General features: G+C 35.2%; 1 protein-coding gene across 17 annotated transcripts in view; it reads right to left on the bottom strand.

Moving 5' to 3' along the window:
• Positions 1-266: 266 nt before the first annotated feature.
• Positions 267-24,185, bottom strand: part of LOC141397778 (uncharacterized protein CG43867) — a 664,656-nt gene continuing 640,737 nt past the window's right edge. For 8 of the 17 annotated variants that reach the window (XM_073974478.1, XM_073974479.1, XM_073974480.1 and 5 more), the window contains 8 exons: positions 21,019-21,545; positions 20,532-20,954; positions 20,189-20,468; positions 20,012-20,124; positions 19,726-19,935; positions 10,583-10,678; positions 10,051-10,392; positions 267-3,348 (listed from right to left, as the gene is read on the bottom strand). In XM_073974478.1, the coding sequence (XP_073830579.1) occupies positions 2,035-3,348; positions 10,051-10,392; positions 10,583-10,678; positions 19,726-19,935; positions 20,012-20,124; positions 20,189-20,468; positions 20,532-20,954; positions 21,019-21,545 (3,305 nt within the window). In that variant the 3' untranslated portion in view covers positions 267-2,034. The remainder of the gene's footprint in view (positions 3,349-10,050; positions 10,393-10,582; positions 10,679-19,725; positions 19,936-20,011; positions 20,125-20,188; positions 20,469-20,531; positions 20,955-21,018; positions 21,546-24,185) is intronic. The other 9 variants (XM_073974484.1, XM_073974488.1, XM_073974485.1 and 6 more) reach the window with 5 other exon arrangements.

Genomic DNA, 24,185 nt, shown 5'->3' with positions numbered 1-24,185 from the left:
ATACGACATTGATAGATGGTGTAAACAACCCTTTAACGATATTATTCGGTATGTTAGCGACCTATAAAAATTACGCGCAAAGTTCTACCGATAGCAACAGTGATGTCAACATTTATTTGAACTTTTCAGTCATAAGTTTGCGTTTTAATTTGACCGATTTTAGTCGGTAACCAAAAAATGCCCTAGAGAATTCCACTACTGGCAGCAATGTCAAAAAACAAACATGGCTGCTTAAAAAATATAACAAACAAAATAAATTTCACTGCTTTTTATTTTTTTTATTTCGCTGGTTTAAATTTTTATTATTTAATTTTATTTCTTTTTATTTTCCTTTGACAAAGCGCGTAGTTTTCTTTTTTCCTTTTGCCTTAATTGTCAAATAAATATCAAATCAGCAGTTTGACAGATTTTCCACTTTTTACATAACGAAATTTGTCGAGCAGAAAGCCATTTTGGCTCTCTCTCCTCTCTTAAAAATTGCTTTCATTTTTACTACTTTTTGGGGTTAGAGCTTTCAAGGTTAACCTTCATTTTGAGGATTTATTTGCAATGTTATTGACATTTGAAATCCAGTGGATTTATTAAATCCGGTTATATGCAAACGTACTATTAGTTTTGGATGGTCGCTTTGAAAGAATCGTGGATTGATAAACATCATCATTATAATAGACAATAATGGCTCTGTTCCTTTACGTGCAAGAATCTTCAAGTTGTACCACTTTTTACTCGAAAAGCGTTCCTTTACTTTAGACACCGTACAATTCATATGGGAGCAGTTTACAACTTTTACTACTTTTGCCGGTTTTACTATTTTCAAAAGTAAAGGAACGGATCAAATATAAACCATTTAAGTTGTCAATTCCATATCTGTAAAATGAATGACGTATTAGCCCAAATACTTGTTTTGGGTGAAAATGTAAAGTGTTCTTCCAATGATGACTACAATTTTCTTCATTTGAAAACAAGCAATTAGTAACATTTTTTTGTTGCTAAAAACTGCTATGAAATTTCAACTGAAACCTTAGCGTTGTGGTATTCGTTCTATATTCTTAGTTCGTTAATTTCCTTAGGAAAACATCTCTTAACAATTTCTGCTTATATTTTATTTGCCATTTGTTTCACTTTCTATATTAATTACAATTACAAAAAAACTAAAGCCTACTTTTTTGGTGCTTTGCCTTGGTTTGTGGTTTGTTTTTGAAGTAAGCTGGTATTACTTTTCTTTTGCTTGTATAGATAGATTTTTGGCTTCATTTTATGTAAGCTTTAAGCTATGTGGTATAGATAGTTATTGGGAGGGTGTTGTTTTTATAAATGTGTGTGTGGGCGAGAGAGTTCTATACAATTGGGGGACAGGGGATATTCGAGTTTTCTGTTAAACATTTTACATACAAATAACAAAATCTATTTAAAAATATCAAATAATTATAAATTGAGCTTTCTTATACATACTAACACGATAGATTACAAAAATTAAAAAGAAGAAATACAAATTAAGACAAAATTGAAATTTACATAAAAATTACAAAAATAAAATAATTTTAACAAAACATAATTTAAAAAAAAAAGCAAAAATTTTGAAATAAAATATATTAAAAAACTATGTTTACAAAGCTTTGTGAAAACTATATTCCTTAGCCTACTTTCATTTGCAAATTATTACATTGCCTTAGCCTAATTTTAGGCTTCATTTCAATTTCTTCCTATTGTCTTTAATATTAAAAAATTAAATTTTGTGTCAATCTTAAAATCGTGTAACAAAAAATTATTCTAACTTAGGTTGCGGTTTGGAAAGAACTTAGATTCTTACGTAGTTCTTACATTTCGAATTTAGTTTTCTTCGAATCACTTGCCGATTTTTACTTAAAACTATTTATATACAGGGTGTTTGGGTTATAAAAAAGATTTATCGCTTTTGTTTTTGGTTGTTTTTTGATGCCTATTTGTCTAGGCATTTTATGTTTTGAAAAAAGTCTCTTTGTTTGTAACTTATATCTGCTGCTGTCGCTGCTATTTACAATTTTACCTTCTCTTCTATTTTATCCTTTGATGATCTGGCGTACTTTTCAAAATATCCGGTTGATGGGGATTGTGATGATGGTGATGATTTTGACTGTGAAGAGAATTTAATGTACCTTGATGTGAACCACCTTGGGATCTTGTACCGCCGCCGCCACCATGATCGCCACCACTATAGTGTGAGGAACTTAAGGTATGTGAGTGATTTGAATTCAATGTGTGGGTAGCATGTGAGTTGAGAGTATTGTGAGCCGTTGTGGTAGCATTTGTAGACATGCCAGCCGTGGTATTACCACACAGTGTTCCTCCAACTGTAGTGGCTCCCGTGCCACCTGGTGGTCTTGATCTTATAGATCTATGGGAACCATTGCGCGTCAAAGAATTCATGTGTGGGGTTCCGGGCACAGTGTGGCCCAATGCATTCATGTAATCAGCAATAAGTAATGTTATTTCCAATATCTTTGGTTTTGACATGGCAAACAGTAGCTTCTGTTCATGTGAACCACAAGAAGCCAAAGTATCTTCATTTGATACCACCAACATAAAATCATCCTGGCAACCACCAAATGTCATAACGGATGTATAAGGATACCTGGCCAATGGAGCCATCGTGGATAATTCCAAAACATTTAAAGCATCTTCTGACACCGCCAACCAAGCCATGGCTTGATCTGAATGTCTGGGTTTAGCTTGAAAGAGGCTGGCACCAAAATATGGCCACTTGCGACAACAGGTCAAATAGATGCGTACACAATCCAAAGTGCTGCGTCCCTTTAGCAATATCCATTTCGTTATTAACGACTCTTGTATATCCTTCAATTGGTCCGGATTCAAAGCGTCTCTATAACGATATGGATAGAATTTATCCAATGCTTTAATGCCCACATTTGTGGTGGCACTCTTGGACTTTTCATGCGAATAATCGCCCATATCGATTTGGGCCATTAGTGAAGCCAATTCCAAAGCTAAATCACGAGAGAGAGGAAAACGCCCTTGGACAATTTGACTATTGGTTTGATAGCATAACAGCAGGCGTTCCTTATCTGTTTCAAATTTAACAGTATGTTTCCAATACAGGCGATTTTTGTAGGTTAGTTGTATGACACGGGTATTTTCAAATTTGCCCGATCCTTTTTCGCGTAGAGCTGTTTCCCATTTTGAAATAACATCACATAGTTTGGCCATTGGATCGAGATAATGTTCCAAGTCTTTTTCAATGGGATCATCACTGAAGAGGCAAAAACCATTGGACGCGTCTCGGGTGCCAATTTCTTGAGCCAAAGTACTTTGGAATTCTTCGATTGTTGTGGAACCATCAAATGACACGACCTGGAATGGAAAGAAAGAAGGGGAAAATAATAATTAGAATATATGAAAGTAAAATATCCCAAATACGCAAACTGTTTGCCAACAACAACACCGATCACCTAATCATAATACCAACGCATAATGGGCAGGGGAATAGTGAAATAAATAAGAACTGAACATATTAGCAAATCAACCCCAGCCCGAAGTAGTGCGAAAGTGACGAACTATTGTTTCGTTGAGTCCATTAAAAAGGCGAAATATTTAGTATAGTTAGTAATATCTATCGATGAAAAGTTATCGAGTCTGTGTTAAAAAGTGAACGCGACTTAACCCAAAAACTTAAGAATAAAGAGGAGGTCATTGATCTAACTCTCTCCAATCTAGATGATTCTGTCATCAGAATCTGGGTGGTAGCTGAAAAATGTTAATTTTCGAAACATATGAAGATTCTTTTCGAGATCTCCTTTGTTGGAGTCCGCAAAATTCCTTATAGAAACCCGAGAAGAACAAATTGGGATAGATATACAGAATTAAGAAGCTCCCAGCTGACATCTATTGGAAATACAGAAACAGTGGAAGAGCTTAATAGAACTGTAAACAATCTTACTGCCGTTCTTTTCCGCTGTCATAAGGATGCCTATCCACTATCTAGCCCTGGTAACAAATCCCAACCGGAGTTGTGCAACAAGGATCTTGGCGAACTGAGGAAAATCACCAGAAGGTTATCAGGGCAATCATGAATGCGGAATTTTTTCCCTTTCCCCAATTTCATAATTTTTTATTCCCATATTTATATCCTAAAAGGGAATATTTTTGTGAATTCGGCTAAAATATTCCATAACTAAGTGATTCTAGTAGTCTTCAACTTTTTGAAATTATTTTCTGTACGGAAAATTCCGAGGGAAATATTCATGATTGCCCTGTATATAATAGGGCGCTTGAGACTAAACTCGATATTTATTGGGAATTAGATAACACTTCTCACCACAATAGTTATCATATAATAGTTGACCCACCGTAAATTGTCCACCTCAATTTACAGTGTATATCTAATTTTATTAAGACAAAAAAGGAATATGTCTTGTTCAAAGTCTAAGGCCCATTATTACATCCCTTCTGTACTTAAATTTTGGCCGGTATCGGACAGATAACCCTTTTTTTTGTTCTTACATGTTTCCTTTAATAATAAGTGTCAGATAAATTAAAAGGAGGTTTGTGTTCCAATCAGATTTGAGTAAATTTGAGGTGTACAGTCATTTTTGCTTGATATTGCCATACTTTTACAAAATATAACATTAAGTTTAAATGGAAGATGTAATAACAAATCACTGGTAATGCGAACTTTATTCCCTACTTTTCTTAAAGTAAGGGATAACAAAAATGGACTTTTTTGTTCTTACATGTTGCCTTTAATAATAAGTGTCAGATATATTAAAAGGAACTTTGTGTTCCTTTTAAAATTAAACTGCGCCCGAGAGTATGCTGCACCAAAAGTAAGAAAAATGGTCAGCAAATTGAAATCAACCAATCAGATTTGAGTAAATTTTATGTATACGTACTTTTTTGCTTGATATTGCCATATTTTTTTTTTTTTACAAAATTTAACATTTATATTTAGATGTAATAACAAATCCCTGGTAATGCGAACTTTATTCTTTAATTTTCTTAAAGTAAAGTATAACTAAAATGGACTTTAAAGACAAGATGTAAGAACGAGCATAACTGTAAAATAGATCCCGCCGACTTTAAAGAGTAAATTGTGACATGTTGGATCTGTTTTTCTAGCTATCATGCTAAGAGCGTTGAACTTGCCCCTCGAACAGCGGACAACCTAAGAGAAAATAAAGGACTGTAAAATTTATGGTGAGTAATTTTATTCGTTCTTCAGAAAAACACGTAATTTACTTCATTACGAAATGATCTACTATTTTTTCCTTTATTTATTTTACTTGGAAACATAGGGTATCTACAAGTTCATTCCATTTTACTTTATCCTGACAAATATTTCTTATTTCATTAAATGACAATCGGCAATTCAATCAATGAAAAATAAAAAAGCCGCCGGCCCTGATGAAGTACCCGCTGAAATTAATAGAAGATAATAACATTCAGCTACTGTTGAAACTCTGCAATCCTATTTATGACACAGGACAATACCCAAATGACTGGCTAAAGTCCACGTTTATAGCTATACCAAAAAAAGCAAATGCATGCGGTGATTACAGACTCATTAGTCTAATGTGCCATGTCCTAAAAATATTCGTTAAAATACTACACAAAAGAATATACCCCAAGTGTGAGCCATATATGGGGAAGACACAATTCGGCATGGGCACGCGAGAAGCACTGTTAAGTATTCAAATCCTTATCGAAAAATGCAGAGATGTCCAAAAAGATATTTTCTTATGTTTCGTCAACTACGAAAAATCCTTCGACACGGTCAGGCATGAAAAACTGATGGAAATCTTGGTTGAAACCGGTATAGCAGAAAAGGAAATAAGATGCATAAAGAACCTTTATTGGCAGCCAAATGCAAATATTCAAGTCGATGTAGAACTTAGTGACACTGTAATAATATCCAAAGGCGTTAGACAAGGATGCATCCTTTCACCATTATTATTCAACGTAATTCCAATAAAATATTTTACACAACTAACAGTAGTCTACATGGCCTACAGAGACTAGTTACCTTACTCAATGAAAAAAAGCGAATTATACGGTCTAAAAATAAATATTAAGACGACGAAATATATGGTAATAAGTGGAAGAAATAACCAAAACAGCACATCGCTCATAATAAAAAATGATGAAATAGAACGGGTAAGGAACTTTAAATACCTCGGGGTCCTCATAAATGACCAATGGGATCCGTCAAAGGAAATAATGTGCCGAATTGAAGTAGCCAGACTATCTTTTTTCAAATATTACAAACCTTAACATGTCATGACATTAACATTGCAACGAAAATGCGATTTATTAAATGTTACATATGGTCCACTTTACTTTATGCTGCCGCAACATGAACAATAAAATCAACGGACGAAAATAGATTGAACGCGTCTGACGCAGACATTGAATGTGCATACTTTAGTTTGGATGGATATTTGCGGAGATTTCCATATTTTATTTAAACGTCCAAAGGCCGATCTAGGTAAATGTGAGCGGCACACTGACAAGCAACCGATTATTTGAGTAAACATGACAGTCAAAACTGATCGTGTGTACCCCGCTTTACGGATGTTGACTTCTAAGCCGATATGTTTGCAGAGTGCTGTTAAACCGTTGATTTTATTATACATGTCGCTATGTTTGTGGGATATTAGCCATATGTCGTCTAGAAGTCTAAGTCTTCAAGATGACGTTGAAATCCCCCTACAATTCCTCTTTTTCTTTTATTATGTTAATTCGATGGATGAGGTCTAAATCCGGCTTGTTAGTCGCGTAATGAGAGCTCAATCGCCTGCAGCCTATTGTTGATGATTACTGAAAATACTTTATATTATAAATCGAGTTTAGAGGGATGATTCTCCGCGTCCAACTGTTTGGTAGTCTTTCTACCTGCCAAACTTCCATCAAATATGGATGTAAGATTGCCGCTGATGTCCTCGGTTCGATCTGTACCATTTCTGTTGGTATGTTGTCTTCTTTTGGTGATTTGTTCCTTTTAAGTGCCATAATCGCGTTTGAGATTTCATCTATTGAGGGAGGGTTCTAATTTATATCCGTGTTAACTGCTAATGCTTTCAAAAAAATGTTGCTTCAACCTTTCTGTTTGCAAGTCACCAATAGTTATTATATCACCGTTTGCATCCTTGATTTCTCTGTTCCTGTTGAATGATTTGTAAGATATTTGGCCAATGATTTTGGTATAATTTGCGCATGTTGTGCGCATCTGCTGCGTGTTCGGCATCTTTTGCCATTTCTTCCAGATATTTCCTCTTGTCTGTACTTGCTGGCCGTTTCACTTGCTCTGCAACGTTTTGATAGTAGACAATATATTAGCATTGTGGAGTGATTGAATTTTAGACGATTTCTGTCTTGGATCAAATTCCGGGTATTAATTGATATCCAGGCTTTCCTTTCTCTGTTACTGACATATCCAATTGGCGTTTGTTAATTTTTGGACATCAAAACGTTTCCTTGTTCTCTGAGTGTTGTGACTTCTAGAGAATCTCTTCAACTTAAGTCGGGCTATGGGCTATGACCAGTTCATGGTCGCTGTGTATATCTGCGCTTCGTTTTGTCCTGACATTCGTTTAAGAACTTCTCCATTGCTTCCGGATACAAATGTGGTCTATTTGATTTTTGTGTTACCATCCGGCGATGTCTAAGTATATTTATGGATTTCCTTGTGTGGAAATAGCGAGCCACCAATGATCAGATTGAAGGCTTGGCACATCGTGATAAAACGCTATCTACTATCCCTTACCGAAAAGTTTTCCGAGTATAAGGGGTTTTTCGACAAATCATCATGTTTACAACCATTTCTTCAGTCTCCTTCTGATACTCGTAAGTCGAAGGAACACTCAAGTGTGACCTTCGACTAAGAGAATATTATTTTTGAACTTCCTTCAAAAACTCGATTATTCGAGATCAAGTGATGCTATGCCTTCGGGGTCAATTCACATACCTCTAGGTTTACCCCCGCCATCTACTACTCCCTCAAATTCATCGAAGAATACATTAAAAATCGTACCTAAGACGAAAACTATTTTTGCCGACCGTTTTGATTTTGAAACCACACCACAGCAACTGAATATGTTAAATCCAGATTGAACCATGATATCAATATTCAAGGTTTCAAATTCAATCATGCAATGAAGAGAAGAAAAGTATAATTTAAGGTAGTTATCCCTGTGGAAGTATTTGAAACCGTTGAAAATCCTGAATTCTGCCATCGAATTCAATAATTCAAGAGTCTATAGAGATCGTCCTATTACAGATGCCGAGAGGATTAATCGCACTCTATTCGTGCAAGAATTCTATCAGAAAAGGCTTCAGTCTCATCGATGATATACTAGATGTTTAACACTGTGCACGGTGCTCTTGAAACTATTTTAAATGGAAGGTGCTTACACCTCGGAAGTTTTTGCGGATTCTGAAACTACAATGTTTATAGATGAGAAAAATCAAAAAACAAAAAAAAATCGCCGGAGCTCTTTTTAAATAAATCGCGATTTAAGTTGACATTTTTAGGGGTTGTTTAGGTTTTCACGATTTTGCTTAGAAACCGCAAGTCCTATCAAAATGAGTCTAAAGAAAATGTTGTAGCTATGAAAATTCTCTACAGGAGTGAACTTTATAGTATTCTCGTCGGTTTTACTGTTTCTGAGATATAGAAGTTCAAATTGGGACAATTCAAATTCAATTCAATTTTGTATCGCCCCCTCATAAATAAATGTCATGACTGTAAATTCCCAACTTAAACTTATATATCTACAAAAATGGTACAACTTAGGACAAGTTACTTAAGCCAGTCTTGTAGAGAATTTTTACAGCTTTAAGATTTTTCCCATATCGATAAGACTTGCCGTTTTCAAGCAAAATCGCGAAACCCTAACAAAAAAACCTAAAAATGTAAACTGAGCTTCTTTATCTCAAAAATGGTACCGGCTGGGAACAAATGACAAACGTCAGTCCTCTAGAGAATTTTACAGCTACAACATTTTCTTTAGCTCCATTTCGATTGGACTTGCGGTTTCCAAGTAAAATCGTGAAAACCTAAAAAACACCTAAAAGTGTGAATTTTGACCGCGATTTATTTCAAAATCCCTACAGCGATTTTTTCTTGTTTTTGGGTTTTTTCTCATCTATGAACATTGCTGTTTCAGAATTCACAAAAACTTCCCTGTGTAAGCGGTTTTCATCAAAAGTTAGTTAAGGCGCACCCTTCATGATATTGTTTTATAAGGGGGCGATACAGTCAGTGCATTGTCCCAATTTGAACTTCTATATCTCAAAAATGGTAAAAACTACGAAAATACCATAAAGATCGGTCTTGCAGAGAATTTTCATAGCTACAACATTTTCTTTAGTCTGATTTTGATAGGCCTTGCGGTTTCTAAGCAAAACCGTGAAAACCTAAACAACCCCTAAAAATTTCAACTTAAATCGCGATTTATTTAAAAAGCGCTCCGGCGATTTTTTTGTTTTTTGATTTTTTTCATCTATGAACATTGTAGTTTCAGAATCCGCAAAAACTTCCACTTCCTTCCATTTAAAATTGTTTCAAGAGCACCGTGTGTGGTAAGGTCCATCCTATGTATCTCTGTCTCTTGAACATAACGATGATTTTTCGTGTAGCGGAACATTTAATAGATGAATGTGACTGTGAGTCAAATAAATTAGAGAATATGTCAACGTACGAAATTGGGGTTGACACATTAAAGGCGATGTACATACATATGTATGTACATATATGGAGTTATTACAATTTTTCCATTTGTTATTTGAATAATTATAATTATGACAGCATTCGATACACTTACCCAGGTAGTGGCATCGTAAAATTTTGAATATGTTATGTCAAAACTTTCTTTATGTTGTTGGGGAAATTACAACAAAAATAATTTTTTATAAAGGGATTTGACTTTTCATATTCGATCAGCTGGTGTGATACCACTACCTGGTAGTTCTGCCATGATATCAAGTAAAGTTTATTGAAATATCGAATACAACCTTGTGAGTTTTAAGCTATAATAATCTTCTCTTATTCTCACTTACCTGATAAGTTGAGTTCATCATGTGTACGGGTATGGCATGTGGCAATGAATGATGATAGGGATTCTTTAATAAAATCGATAAAACTTCCATGCGTGAAGGTTTCGTTTCACGGCCACCATTCTTCAGAGTTCTTTCCAAAGCTCGTTCACAATAGGCAGCATATTTACCAGTTTCGGTTTTTGTATCAGCATTGCGAGACAAATGTAATTTTAAATACCACAATAAACGGCTGGACTTGGGCACAAACAAAGAGACAGCTAAGGCCAATAGTTGCCAGCCTTGGACGAAGGAATAGGCGGGTGGATTGGATTTGCAGTCTATTATAGGAGGAGGTACAGGAGCCTAAAATTAAACGAAAGAAATGGTGGTGATATAACGTAGAAATATTTTGCGAATACAGTTGCCAAAGAGAAATTGAAATTTGGGGATTAAAAATTACATGCATTTTGGATTAAGGTATTGGGGGGTTAGCTTATTTGATATTGTATTTGACTTAAACAAAAATAAAACTAAAACAACTCCTTTTCAATACCTGCAAGGATGTTGGTGAACTGCCATTTGCTTGAGCATTACCACTTTGCTGAGTATCACAGGCAAATAGACTTTGCGTGGCACATAATAGTAGTTGCTGTAAATTTGTATTGTTTGTTTTCGATTTTGTTTTGGAACCGAATTTTTCGTTCATGGTAACAACAATTTGGACATTCAATTTCGAAAACGTTACGATCGATTGTTCAGTTTGTTTTTTTTTTTTTATTTGGAATAAAATAGTAAAACAAGAATTGGCCAAAGAAACAAAAGAAGAGAATAGGAAAAAGTGCATTAAAATTTTGTTTTCATTTCAAAGAGAATTTTGAATAACAACAATTTTTTACAGTGTACACAATTTCCTTATATTATAATTTATGATTAATGGGCACAGTTTTTTATTTCTTGAAACAAATTGTTTTGGAGTAACTTATAAAACAAAATTAAATAATTATTGAATAAAGAAGCGCCAAAATGTTAATAAAATTCATAACACAACGAAAAAAAGAACAACAATAAATAATATTTGTATTTAAAGAAAATCCAAAACAACTTCATAAAACAAAGAAATAGAAGAAATGCACTGAGAAAAAATATTATGCTGAATGCTATTGTAAAAAGTATGTAAGTAGTGGCAAAAAAACGAGAGCAACACAGAAATAGTTTTCCTATAGTATATTAATTTTGTTATAGTCATAAAATATTTATTTTATACATAAACAATAAATAAAATATCTATTTATATATATTTTGCATAGAAAGCCGTAAACAGACATAGATATTGATAATAGTTGTTGCTAATATTGTTGCTTAATAATGAGTTATGAATAAATTTATTTGTTTGGTATAATTAAATAAACTATGTTGCTATATTTTTACAGTCTTGTATTTTTTTGTTCGTTTTTCGCTTTATAGAAAATCTGGAAATTTACAGCAATTACATGTATGTACGTGGTGTATGTAACTTGTTCATCTATTGAAGTTTTCTTCACTGTGAGTTTTTGTAAAATGTATGCAGTTTATTTAAAAATAGTTTATATTAAAAATATGTGGTAACGACAAGTTTAAACGGCATCAATCAAAGAACTATGTGTAAAGACTTAATTAATTTTTAAGAAATATACAAAACATTTTGTGCAGTCAAATAAATTCTCAATCTCAATATAAATCCAGCGGATTTTTTTTTCACGTATATGTTAGTCCGTGTTTAGACACACAAATTTCTCGGGAAAGTAAATTCACTTTTTAGGCAATAGGGGGTAGGAAAGAGTATTGAGGAGCTCTTTCCTCTCCGCTCTCTCCCAAAAAAGTCAATTTACTTTCCCGAGAAATTTGTGTGTCTAAACACAGAATTATGGAGTTTACATTTCAAATCAGCATATCGTTCGGCAAGAGGCGCCGACGACATCAAAATCATGAGTAGAATATTGCAATAAATCGTTGAACTACTCCAAAAATAATCATCGGTTAAGTAGATCAGCTAACTAACAGGTGAAGGCCACACTCCTGTCCACAGTATATAGGTGTGTTCGTTTACTTGATAATTTGTACAAGTCCAGTAGCTTCTTGTAAAGGACTAAGGTCTTTGGCATTGTACTGTAGAGTAAACAACAGTAACAATTGGTCTGTTCCTTTACTTCTGAAAATGGTAAAACCGGCAAAAGTAGTAAAAGTTGAAAACTGCTCCCATATGAATTGTATTGTGTCTGAAGTAAAGGAACGCTTTTCGAGTAAAAAATTGTAAAACTTGAAGATTCTTGAACGTAAAGGAACAGAGCTAATTTTACAAATTATTGAGTAAACGAACACACATAATGTCACTTGAAACCTGGGTATACGCAAAATGTTGGACGAAAAGATAAGCGTGAGCAACGTAAAGCTGAAAACACATCCAACGTTTGAGTAAAGTTTTGTGTCATTTCTGGCAGATGAATATAAAGTGCTACCAAGTTTGCCAAGTTAAAATTTTTCTTTATTCTTCTACCAGAAATGACACAACACTTTACTCAAACGTTGGATGTGTTTTCAGTTTTATTTTGCTATGCGACACAAATGTCCATAATTTTCTAAGGGGTAATAAGGACACCAACTACAGAGGTGAGTCAATATTCGATTTTATTTTATCAAATACATAATTTACACAAGCAAAACTGACAGTCATCGAGGTCTATTTCGTGAATATCAAAGCCTAACTGAAAAATTTCTTTTGTAATCTCTAAATAATACCATATATATTGTATTTCAAAAGTTTTTAGCTAAATAAAAGTTGTTATTTGCCGGAAAATTGTCCTAAAAGTACGCTGACTGTCAGTTTTGAATGATAATGTGTACTCCCCTTTACTTAAAGCAATAATCCTATCCACAACGCTTTAAAATCTAATCTCTTCAAACTCGCTTTTTTTGCTGGACAATTTTGTTATCGAACACATTCAATAAAAATTTGTACGAATTTGTACAAATCTTTGGGTTATCGTACAGACCTTATATATCTAACACTCTCCAATCTAGGTGACATCAGAAACTGTAAAGGTAGAAACACAATTAGTCTGTTCCCGTACTTTATAAAGAGGTAAAAGTCGTAAAAGTTGTAAAAGTCGTAAACGATTTTCATATAAATTTTGTGTACGGGAAAAAACTTTTTAGTTCTGGAACAAAGCTAATGACTTTTGTTGTTTCACGCTCAATTTCATGTAAATGAACAAAGGCCAAGTACTACCTAATACAAATGCGATCTTGGATTTCTTTATCCATTTGCAGAAATTCATGCTTGGATAAGCATGCATTTCTCATTGTGTTCTCACCTTAAAGGTAGAAACACAATCAGATTGTTGCTTGCTTTGCTCCAGTAAAAGATTAAAGGAAAAAAGCAACCTAATTCAAATTCGTCTTGGCCGTTCTTTATTCCTTAACCCAAAATGAAGCAACGCAAACAAGAAAAATCCATTGTGTTTCTATCCTAAGTTATTTGACAATAACGATACATTTCGAAATCCCTTTTGAGGAAGCTTGCCAAAATTCTTATAGGAACCTGAGAAGAACAAACTAGGATAGGTACACAGAACTAACGAACTCTCAGTTGACGATTACTGGAGAAAGCAGAAGAGCTTAATAGATCAAACCGCAGTTCTTCTTCGCTGTCAGAAGGATTCCAGTTCATTCCTGTAAAATCCCAACCGTTGTGGTGCATGGTAGAACAAATACAAGGTAAAGTTAATACTACAACAAATACAACTCGAACAACAACCACAAAGGAATTTGTTTTTGTTTGTAAACCTTAGTGTCAACGTAAATGTAAACAAAACAAGGAAATGTCTATAAATTATTGGAATTTAAAAAACTAATAATTTTTCACATTTGATTGAATATTTTGGAAAACATGAATGAAAACTCGTTAGATTTTCAATTTGAATGTTTCCATATCATTCCACTAAATGCATAATTTCTCGCAGAAAGTAGAATACTTGCAAAAATGTTTCGGGTCGCTGGTAATTCATTGAAAAAGAGAATATGTTTCAATCATTTGCTTTTGAAAACAAAAAAACACATGTTTATTAGGGCTTCATTATTTTCAAGTTTAACAAAACACCACACATATTCACAAATATTGTACCGCCTCTATATGCGGTGTTTTAGTGTGCGGCATGTCGTTCGGACCTGTAGGAGGTTACATGTCAATGATATGAAGCCGTCTTTATGGGAAATAGTTTTTTTTTCTGATGAATAGATTTGTTCTTCAAAAATATATATCCCTAATATACATCGAACATAGAAATAAATACATAAAATGTCGAATGGAATTTGACACTAACACTACAACCCAGTTCAGTCAGCTGGGTATTGCTGCTACCTTTTCTTGTTCTACCATGGTTGTGGTGGAACAAAAATCTTGGCGAATTGACGAAAATCGTCAGAAGATGGTCGCACACGACAAAACTCTACATTGATTGGGACTCGTATAAGGCTAGCTTCAATATAAGGGCCAGACAAACGCGCCGAGAAAAAGTCGTAGGTCTGCTTCTGCGAAGAATACTCCCCAAGGACCCTAAATCCTTTGGGAGCATCAATAAATCGGATGGTACGTGGATAGGTTATACTCTCGAGACTCTAAGCCTCCCAGCGGAGATCCATTTTTCCCAGGCTGCAAGGACGTTGGTACCGTCCGCACAGAGTGTGACGATTTCCAAAACCAAACGGATGTGGATATGGATCTTATTGAAAAGGTTGTAGGCAGAAACAAGATGAAATGGGCAGTCAACTCATTCAGCCGTAGAAATCACCTGATTCAGATGGAAATACACCGGCGATGCTCCAATTTGCCTCACCACGAATATACCAGATCATGTAGGAGTTTTATAGGGCTTGGAAAGGGAAAGACTGCATACTATCAGCTTATCCTCCTTTCTCCTCAAGACTCATCAATCTGGAGATTAGAAGCCATGTGGACACCGCTTCTTTTAGCAAGTCCCAACATGCCTTCATTAAAGACAAATCTGTAGAAACAGCTCTTCATGAGGTGGTTGGTTATACTGAAGGGGATATGGAAAATTCAAACTTTACCTTGGCTGCTTTTTTGACATAAAAGGAGCTTCAATACTGTGCCTTAACAACAACAACCAAATTTCATTCATAATTTTGCGTTTTAAATTTGCCGATTTTTTTCGGTAACCAAAAAATGCGTTCGAGAATCCCACTACTGGGCACTAAAATTGTCGCTTACGCAGATGATGAAGTTCTGCTACCTTATCAAAGTTGTCTCGATGGGCCACAGCAAATTGCCTTCGAGTTAATCTAGCAAAAATAGAACTGGTAGTGTTCACGAGATAGCGCGTAAATTCGGTAATTTTGCTACCAGTCCTGGATGGAGTACAACTACATCTTCCCCTCGAAGGTAGGTACCTACGTACAATTCTGGACTTTCAAGTACGATGTAAAAGGAACGTTGAGGAGCTGACGAAGAGAGTATTAATCGCACTGTAAGGACCCATAGATTATACACAGGATGTCTACCACTGTGGTAAGGCCCATCCTATTCCATGGACTTTGGTCCATATAGTACCCATTATGCCACAAATCGAAATCCAGCGAGTTGGAGAAGGCTGCATGAATTAAATCTTTTGCGCGCCAGCACCTATGGGCATGGATGTATCCTAAGGGAGTTACGAGACTTTAATGTGGAATCTCGTGGGAAATTTGGCGACTATGTATCACCAGTCTTGAGAATTGAAGATGTTGAGGTAGTTATCGCAACTGTGTCTTAAATACACATACAAGGTGGACAACGACTGTAGTATGTTCCAATCATTCCAAGCTGAATGATGTCAGCTGAATCGAAAAAAAGTCTGGATGCTAAGATCTTTGGATCTGTGTCTATCATTGTGAATGGCCAAGCAGCTTTTAAGCATCAAATCTGAGGCCACCTTGAGTGCAGGACTGCTTTGAAAAACTTAGCAAATGCTTTCCGACTATGCTGGGTACCAGGACATAATGGGAAACACGATGGCAGATGAACTAGCTGGCCAAGGATCACAATCAAATTGAAACCCCCGACTCCATTAAACCACCTACATATATGTCACTTTTTACGAAACGTTGGAACATTCTTTGATGAAAGATCTATGGCATAATGAACATAGGTCCCTGATGACCAAGACATTGCTCTTACGCAATACACAGCAGACAAAAAGCCATCAGCACTAGGGGCCAAATACATACGTCGCGTTACAACAACCACATGAAAACTTCCAGAACAAACTTGACATCACTTACACATTTTTCATGTGGTTGTTGTTTTTAACGCGCAACGTCGCTCGACGGACCGTATGTGCCGAGGCCTTTAGTTTTACACACCAACTCTATCTGCGCATTGTTCTTGTGCCGTATGAGATATGCTGACATCACGAATGAAATGTGGTTATGTGTTTTGTATATTTCTTTTTTATATAATGTTTACTACATTGTTATATAATAAACTTTTAATTAAGTTAATGATGGTTAGGTTTACTTCAAATTGAGGCATGCATTAAAACGTTTCTTACATTTCAACAAATACAGGATTTATTACAATAAAATAAAATAGGAAAAAGATTGTGTGTAAACATTTGTTAAATATTAAAACAACATCAAATCGGTAAAATAGTGAAAGCTACATAAAAGCTGTACGTAATTTAAAGAGAAGCTTTGCCGAATTTAATAAAATACATTGAGTATTACAGTTCAAAATTTGTAATTTTGTAGGTATGGTAATAATAAAGAAAAAACATACGATTCGAAAGATACAACTGTTGAGAGCAGATTTTTATTATTTTATTTATTAGAATATGCTCTTAATGAAATAATAATGGTCCTGTGAAGGTCCTTAAGTAACTTTTATGGACCTGATGTTGATGTTGATTTGAAAATGAAGGAAAAAGGCAACATTTTTACCGTTCGTAGTTCGAAGGTCGACACTGAAAATTTCAATACAAACAAATGCCACTGTAAAAACTGACTTTGGCAATATAGGTATGTTCCTCTGGTTAAACTATTGGTCTGTTCCCTTACTTTTTTAAACGGTAAAGGTTGCAAAAAGTTGTAAAGGTTGTGTATTGCTCTGATATAATTTGTACATTTTTTGGAGTAAGGCAACACTTTTCGTAATAAATGGTCAAGACTGGAAGATTCTGGCACTTAAAGAGCATATGATGCAGGTAGGACGTCGTTACGATACCACACGTGATTAAGTAATTGAAATATTACGAACTTCAGTAATTAGAGCATATGACAATAAAGCACAAACATCAGAATGTACGTTTGTACTTTATCCAGACCATGGCCCAATTATAAAGGTCCTCTCTCAAAAACAAATGATTTTGGTTTGAGCTGTCAAAATTCATATTTGTCATTTGAATTCGCTGTGAGGTAGAGAAATGTCAAACTGTAGAGGAACAGGTAGATGTATATCGAAAAAAGAAAACAAATCAACTTTATGTTGTACACGTAAAACGTCAACATTTGTTGTGGTTTGTATTAGAATTTAATTTACAATAACTTATTTTGGCAGCTAAAGATCGATCAGCTGGTATTTTCTGTTACGCCAAACAAAAATAACTGCGTCAACAACTTTTTCTCGGAAAATGTTATGCATGCATCTACCTTAATTGACAATAAAGAAATTCGCTTCAAACATATTCCGTGTCGGCGAAAACAAACTTTTCGCCTTTGTTTATGAATTTTGACATTTCAAATCTTTGTTTTTGTTTGAATTCGCTTGAGAGAGGACCTGTATAATTGGGCCATGATCCAGACGTACTATTATCCCCTTCTCCTTCATACTAAGTTTACATTTACGAAATTCTCTCGATTTCAACTGTCAATTCCATTGCTTATACTTCAAATGAAATCTCATCTGAAATCCATTGGATTTTATTTGACGTTTAAGCAATGGAACTGACAGTTGAAATCGAGTGGATTTCGTAAATATAAATTTTGCATTAGTGCCGGTCCACAATAGCGTGATTTCATAGAAAAAGATCATGAAATTATGCGTCCCTAGATCTAGTTCCATAGTAGAGTAATATCACGGAATTTGTTGTAGTGGGGAACTCGATCTAGGAACGCCAAATTTCATGAAACTTTTTCAATGAAATCAAGCTATTGTGGACCGGGACTAACTTTTTTAAATGACAAAAGTAGAAGTAAGGTCTCCACTCACCTATCAGTCATGCTGTCGGGCCGATTAACCCTTTTTGTATGTGTGTGTATGACAAGTGTGTAGCAAAGTCGATTCTCCAAATCTTGAAAGTTTCCTCAGAAAATGAATTCATTTTAAATTTTTCGTTGTTCCTTCACAAAGTCCCAATTTACATTAGGCGAGTTTACTTGCGGCAATTGTCAGTTTGTTGGTGAGAGAGGGTGCTGAGAGGCAAAGGGTTACCATATACCTCACCTCTCTCTCCATCAAATTGACAATTGCCGCAAGGAAAATTGCCTAATGTAAATTGGGACAAACATTATTATTTGTTTTTGAAAATTGTATGTTGACAATTTGAAAATAAACACAATTCACTCAGACTGATGGGGGTCATTTTGAAATCAAAACTCACACATACATATGTATGTACATTCTCAAATTTTCGAGAATTTACACATACTAGGCCTGTTCGATAACTTCGCAAGTAAAAATTATTTGCAAGTACTTGCAACTACTACTCATTTCTCTTTTACTATACAAGTATCTTGGCACAATGACATAGCCTTTTTCTTTATAATTAGCTTGTAATTTTTTTAGTTATAAGTTAATTTACTAATAAATAAATAATCTTGGCACAATAAAACAATTGTCAAAATACATTTTTGTGAATGAAATTACATACAAAAAGTAAACAAGCAATTCACAGTAATGCGATATTTTGACGTTTGGTGTGGTAAATGGTCCGATTATTGCGATGTAACATCTTATTCCGCCATGATAAATATGTTATCGAACAGCATTATGTAAAACTTTGTACAAACTTTTGAGTTATCGAACAGACCTACTATCACAAATGCTGTCGGGCAGATTGATAGGTGAGTGGGCGCCTGTACACAAATTGTGTATGGGAACGCTTTTTAAATGGCAAAACTTGCAGAGTTTTGTGAACGCAGGCGCTGAACACGTGCAAAATTTCGAATTAAATACGGCAGTTAGACCAATAAGGAAATAGGGTTTATCCTGTCACCAAAAAGTGTCTTCGTCAGTTTGACATACAATGACATTTACTATTTAAAACCTATTTCGTGCAAATACGGTTATAGTCTCTGATTAAAGTTGTATAGAAAATAAGTTCCATTTAAATATCGATTGAACCAAATAATCAAATTATCCAAATAATGTCTGCTCAGAATTTCTTCATTGGTGCTTTGTGTATTCGTAGTTGGCTTGATTCGCTTTCACTAGTTGTGATGTTTGCTAGGTTGTTTGTTAGGTTAGTGTTCTCTAAACTTTCTAATAGAGAAGTGGGTGGAGGTGTAATTGTTATTGGTTGGTAGTTTGTTCTCTAATAAAACACAAAACTAAACTAAAACAACACAACACAAAACATAAGACAATCTAAAACTAAATCGAAACTAAACGTTGAACTAAAAACAAAACTAAGAAACAAGAAGCAATTTGCAACTTAAAAAACTTACGCGCGTCTGCTTGCCCAGTTTCTTGTTTACCTGGACGCCAACACTAAGCTTTTGGCCCGTGTGCCGGGATGTTTGTTTGATTAAAATGCAAAACATTTCCGAATGCAATTCGGGCATATCCAGGCAATGTTGTAAAGCATTTTGGGCCAAAACGACATGATAATCGATGCCAGGTTGATTCACGGCCACGGACATGAATAATTGAATGCTCTGTGTGTGAGTGGGAAAAAGAAGATTTAATTTTCAATTTTTATTGCCGGAAGAAGAAGGGATATAAATTACATACCTTAAATAGTTTAATGGCTTCCTGATGCATGCTTTCGGTGTGCAGAGTACACATGGGTGCGGAAATTGTGTCTTTGGTGTGCAACAAAATGGGATGGCGCCAAATAACACAGTCTGTAAGAATAAGAAGAGGAAACATTATTACACGTATAAGAGATTTGATATCTCTATAACTTACTAGGATCTCCATCAGTTTCCATGAGTTTTTGCACCAATTGTTCATATTGGGTGCCAGCACTTGGTCCACCACCCGAAACCACAGTTAGATTGTATAACCAATTATCTCTTTCGGCTTTGTTGGGCAATATCAAATATGTGGGACCCTGATGGGCAGGATATATGGCCACCGTTAAATGGGCCTGACTTTGGGGATCTTCTCTTTCCTCAGAATCAGAATCAGAGACATGTTCTACTTCCTCTACACGGGCATCACGCATATTTATTTGACCCAAGGGATTCTGAAAGAAATCAAACACATTTAATATATCTTCATACCATTTTTAGGTTATGCTTATACGTACTGTTTCATTGGGCGCCTTAAAGTACAGAAACATTTTGCCTAATAGTACACACCAACACTTCTTGGCATGACCATTTTTAACTTTGGTTACCCATCCCTGTAGCGTGGGCTTTTGATCTTCTCTACTCAGCAGTAGTTTGGTTGCATTCCGTCTTTGAACATTTTGCAATACTCTTATCCAATCATCCATTGTGGCATTGGAATCGGCAGTGAGATAATAGACTTTTTTACCAGTATCAATTTCAAATGTTGAGGCACCCTCCGCCTTACTAATGCGACATGCCTCATCGAGCATTATTTGTCCTTGGGGTTTGCGATTTATGTCATGTTGACTCTTCCAATAGGTCAAGGTGCCATTTTTCAAAACAAACCAACGTTTGCGCCAGGTTTTTAGCTTACCACCCAATTTGGCCAAGTGACCAGCCTAAGGGAAAATAATAGATTAAGAAAGGTTTTTATGGGCGATATTGAGGAATTTTTCATTTTACCTTTTCTAATGACTCCAATTTCTTACTAGGAGAATCTACATAGGATTGCCTCATCAGCAGCGAGGGCATGCTAGCATCCATGGGGCACGTCGACTCGGATACAGCATCGGGCGGCAAAGCATAATCATCGGATAGGCCTGATTCAAATGAAATATCTGAAATTACTGTGCCACGCATTTGATGAGGGATACGTAGATGATGATTGTTGGCAGACGTCGATGTTTTCTGATATTGTGCCGGATTGGTTTGTGATGGTGATTTGCGCATGAGAGCATTTGTGTTATTTGGACTCAAATGGGAATTGTGGTTATGACTGTTGAGATGTGTATAGGGTAGGGGCATGGTATTGTGATGATGATTATTTTGTTGATGTTGATTATTGGTAATGGTGTTTTGGAGTGTGGTTTGTTTTTTACGTTGATGGAGTTTGGGACTAGGACTTTGATTGCGAATATGATGTTGTTGTTGTTGTTGGTCATGACGTTGATGATCATCTGCATGTTTGTAATGATGAATAATACGATTGACTATATATATTTACAGTGCAGAATAGGTTTTGTTATGATTTTAGAAGTTGTAGTTCATGATATGGAAGTTAGGGGAAGTTTTGAATGAGATTTCAATAGAGAGGGAGATTTGTCATGCATTGAAGACAGTTGTGCCAAGTGAAGGCGTAGTTTCACAATATGAAACAAGGTTTGGAGGGAGGAGTTTGAAGTTGTAAAAAAAATGCAATAGTATGAGAGAGAGAGAGAGTCATGCATCGATAGGGTGGGGTTATGTCAGGTCGCATTTGAGCGGGAAATGTAGTTTGTGTAAAGTGTTAGAATTTAAAAGTTTTGTTTTAGTATTCCAGTTTTTTGAGATTTGTTTTAAAAAGGTATTTTAGTTTTCATAATATGTAAGAAGTTTGTTGGATAGGATCGTGGGGAAATTTTAGGAATTTGAAAATCATAAAAAGTTTACTTAAATGAAAAGATAACTAGCAATTGGGATATATAATAAGAGATGACGTAGCACAAAAATTCGGGGAATACAAATATTAAAAATGTGGCAAAACTTTATAAATAGGAATAAATTTGTCTGCACTCCTACTGTATTGAAATTTGTAAGCAATCGACTAACTACGCTTAAGGCCAATACTCCGACAGCTCTTGCTTGGTTTACATTTACGAAATACTCTCGATTTCAACTCTCAATTCCATTGCTTAAACGTCAAATGAAATCCAATGGATTTCAGATGAGTTTTCATTTGACGTATACGCAAAGGAATTGACAGTTGAAATCGAGTGGATTTCGTAAATGTAAACCAAGCATAAGATTTCAAAAATTAAGTCCGCCATTGAATATCCGTCAAACAAAGTACGTATTTAGCCAAAACAACTATTTTAGGTCGAATGAGATGAACTAAAAGCCTCAGCACATACGGTCCGTTGAGTGGTTCGTTACAACAACCACATGAACACTTCAAGAACAAACTTGGCATCACTTACACATTTTTCATGTGGTTGTTGTTTTGACGCGTAAAACGACATTCAACGGATTGTATGTATTTGGCCCCCAAAGGCCTTGGCACATACTGTCCGTTGAAAGCCGCGTTACAACAACCACTTGAAAACTTCAAGAACAAACTTGACATCTCTTAAACATTTTTCATGTGGTTGTTGTTTTCGAGGCGTGATGCGACTCACAACGGGTCGTATGTGCCTAGGACTTAACATTGCTAAAACTTGAAATGACGATTGGTATCTTCCTTTACTTCTAAAAAGGTAAAAACTGACCAAAACTGGTAAAAGAGCAGATATATGAACAGTCAGAGTGTGAGAATGGATGAATATAATCCTTTTAATCAAATGTATCCAAAAACATCCCAGAAGGGATACGTAAGTTCATCCCGATTCATATTAACTCAATGATCTGGTATCTATTTTTCGGATGGTTTGTGACTTAGACACCTCCCGTGGAGAAATTTACATGGCTAAATAAATGTTAAACGGCGTTTGCTCTAAAGCTTTTTGCCGGATTCATCTTCTTTATGAGGATTTATTTGACGTTTGCGCTATGGAATTGACATTTGAAATCCAGTGAGCTTATTAAATCCGGTAAAGTGCAAACGGGGTATTAAGCCGAAAACAAAATCAACGTTTGATTTTTTAATAAAAGAATAAGGAAAAAATCGAACTTTGTTTCCCTTGCACTTAATATAAAAATGTTTATAATTTCGGTAATTAACGACACTTTTCGGAAAGTTTGCGATAAAAAGTAGTCGACAGCAACAGTGCTGTCAACTTTTATTTAAACTTTTTACTCATCATTTGGGTGCCACCGTGGTGCAATGGTATGTACACCCGCCTTGCACGCCAGGTGGTGGGTTCGATTCCCCGGCCACGCAACATCAAATTTTCAACGGTGGCAAAATACACCTTAGTAATGTTTGGCGACATTTCTTGAGTATTTCAGCCATGTAAAACTTCTCTACAAACGGTGTCTTAAGACACGTCGTTCAGACTCGGCGACAAACATTAGGTCCCATATCATTGAGCTAATATGAATCAGGATGTACTCATTGACAGAAGTCTCCCTTGTCCCGTCTGGGATGTTTGTGGAAGAATTATTACTCATCATTTGCTTCTTAATTTTAAAGATTTTTGTGGGTCACCAAACAAAGAGTATTGGGATTCCGCTACAGATCAGCTGATTTCAGTGAAACTGACAAAACATAAATTATGCATTTTATTAAAAAATTGTTTTATATAAATGCGCTATAACAAGTATGATTTTAATTGTTTTTAATACGTTTTATATAAAAGAGAAAGTTTTAAAATATTTTTTGAGAAAAAAAATCATTAACAAAAATAATTTAGCTGGGTAATGTATTAGGTAGAGGTATTTAAAAAAAAAACTAAACTATTTTACAAAAATAGTTTTTAAAACATATTTACGGGCTACTAAAAAATTAAGAGCACACTATAGGGGATAAATATTTTTTGGGTGTTTTTGGGATATGGGGAAATTCACAAACTTCATTTAGGATTTCGTTTCTTTAATTTTCAAATTTTTATTACCATTGCATCCACAGACTATATATGTACAAGCGAATAGAAGGGTACATATATATCAAAACTATGGAATTGCATGTGTATTCTGGGAGGACACTACCAACAAAT

Source organism: Musca autumnalis, unplaced genomic scaffold, assembly GCF_047663935.1.
Source record: "Musca autumnalis isolate F117 unplaced genomic scaffold, ASM4766393v1 scaffold_3, whole genome shotgun sequence".
Lineage (NCBI taxonomy): Eukaryota > Metazoa > Arthropoda > Insecta > Diptera > Muscidae > Musca > Musca autumnalis.
The sequence above is the reverse complement of the archived record's forward strand: the minus strand, read 5'-3'. Positions and strand labels throughout refer to the sequence as shown.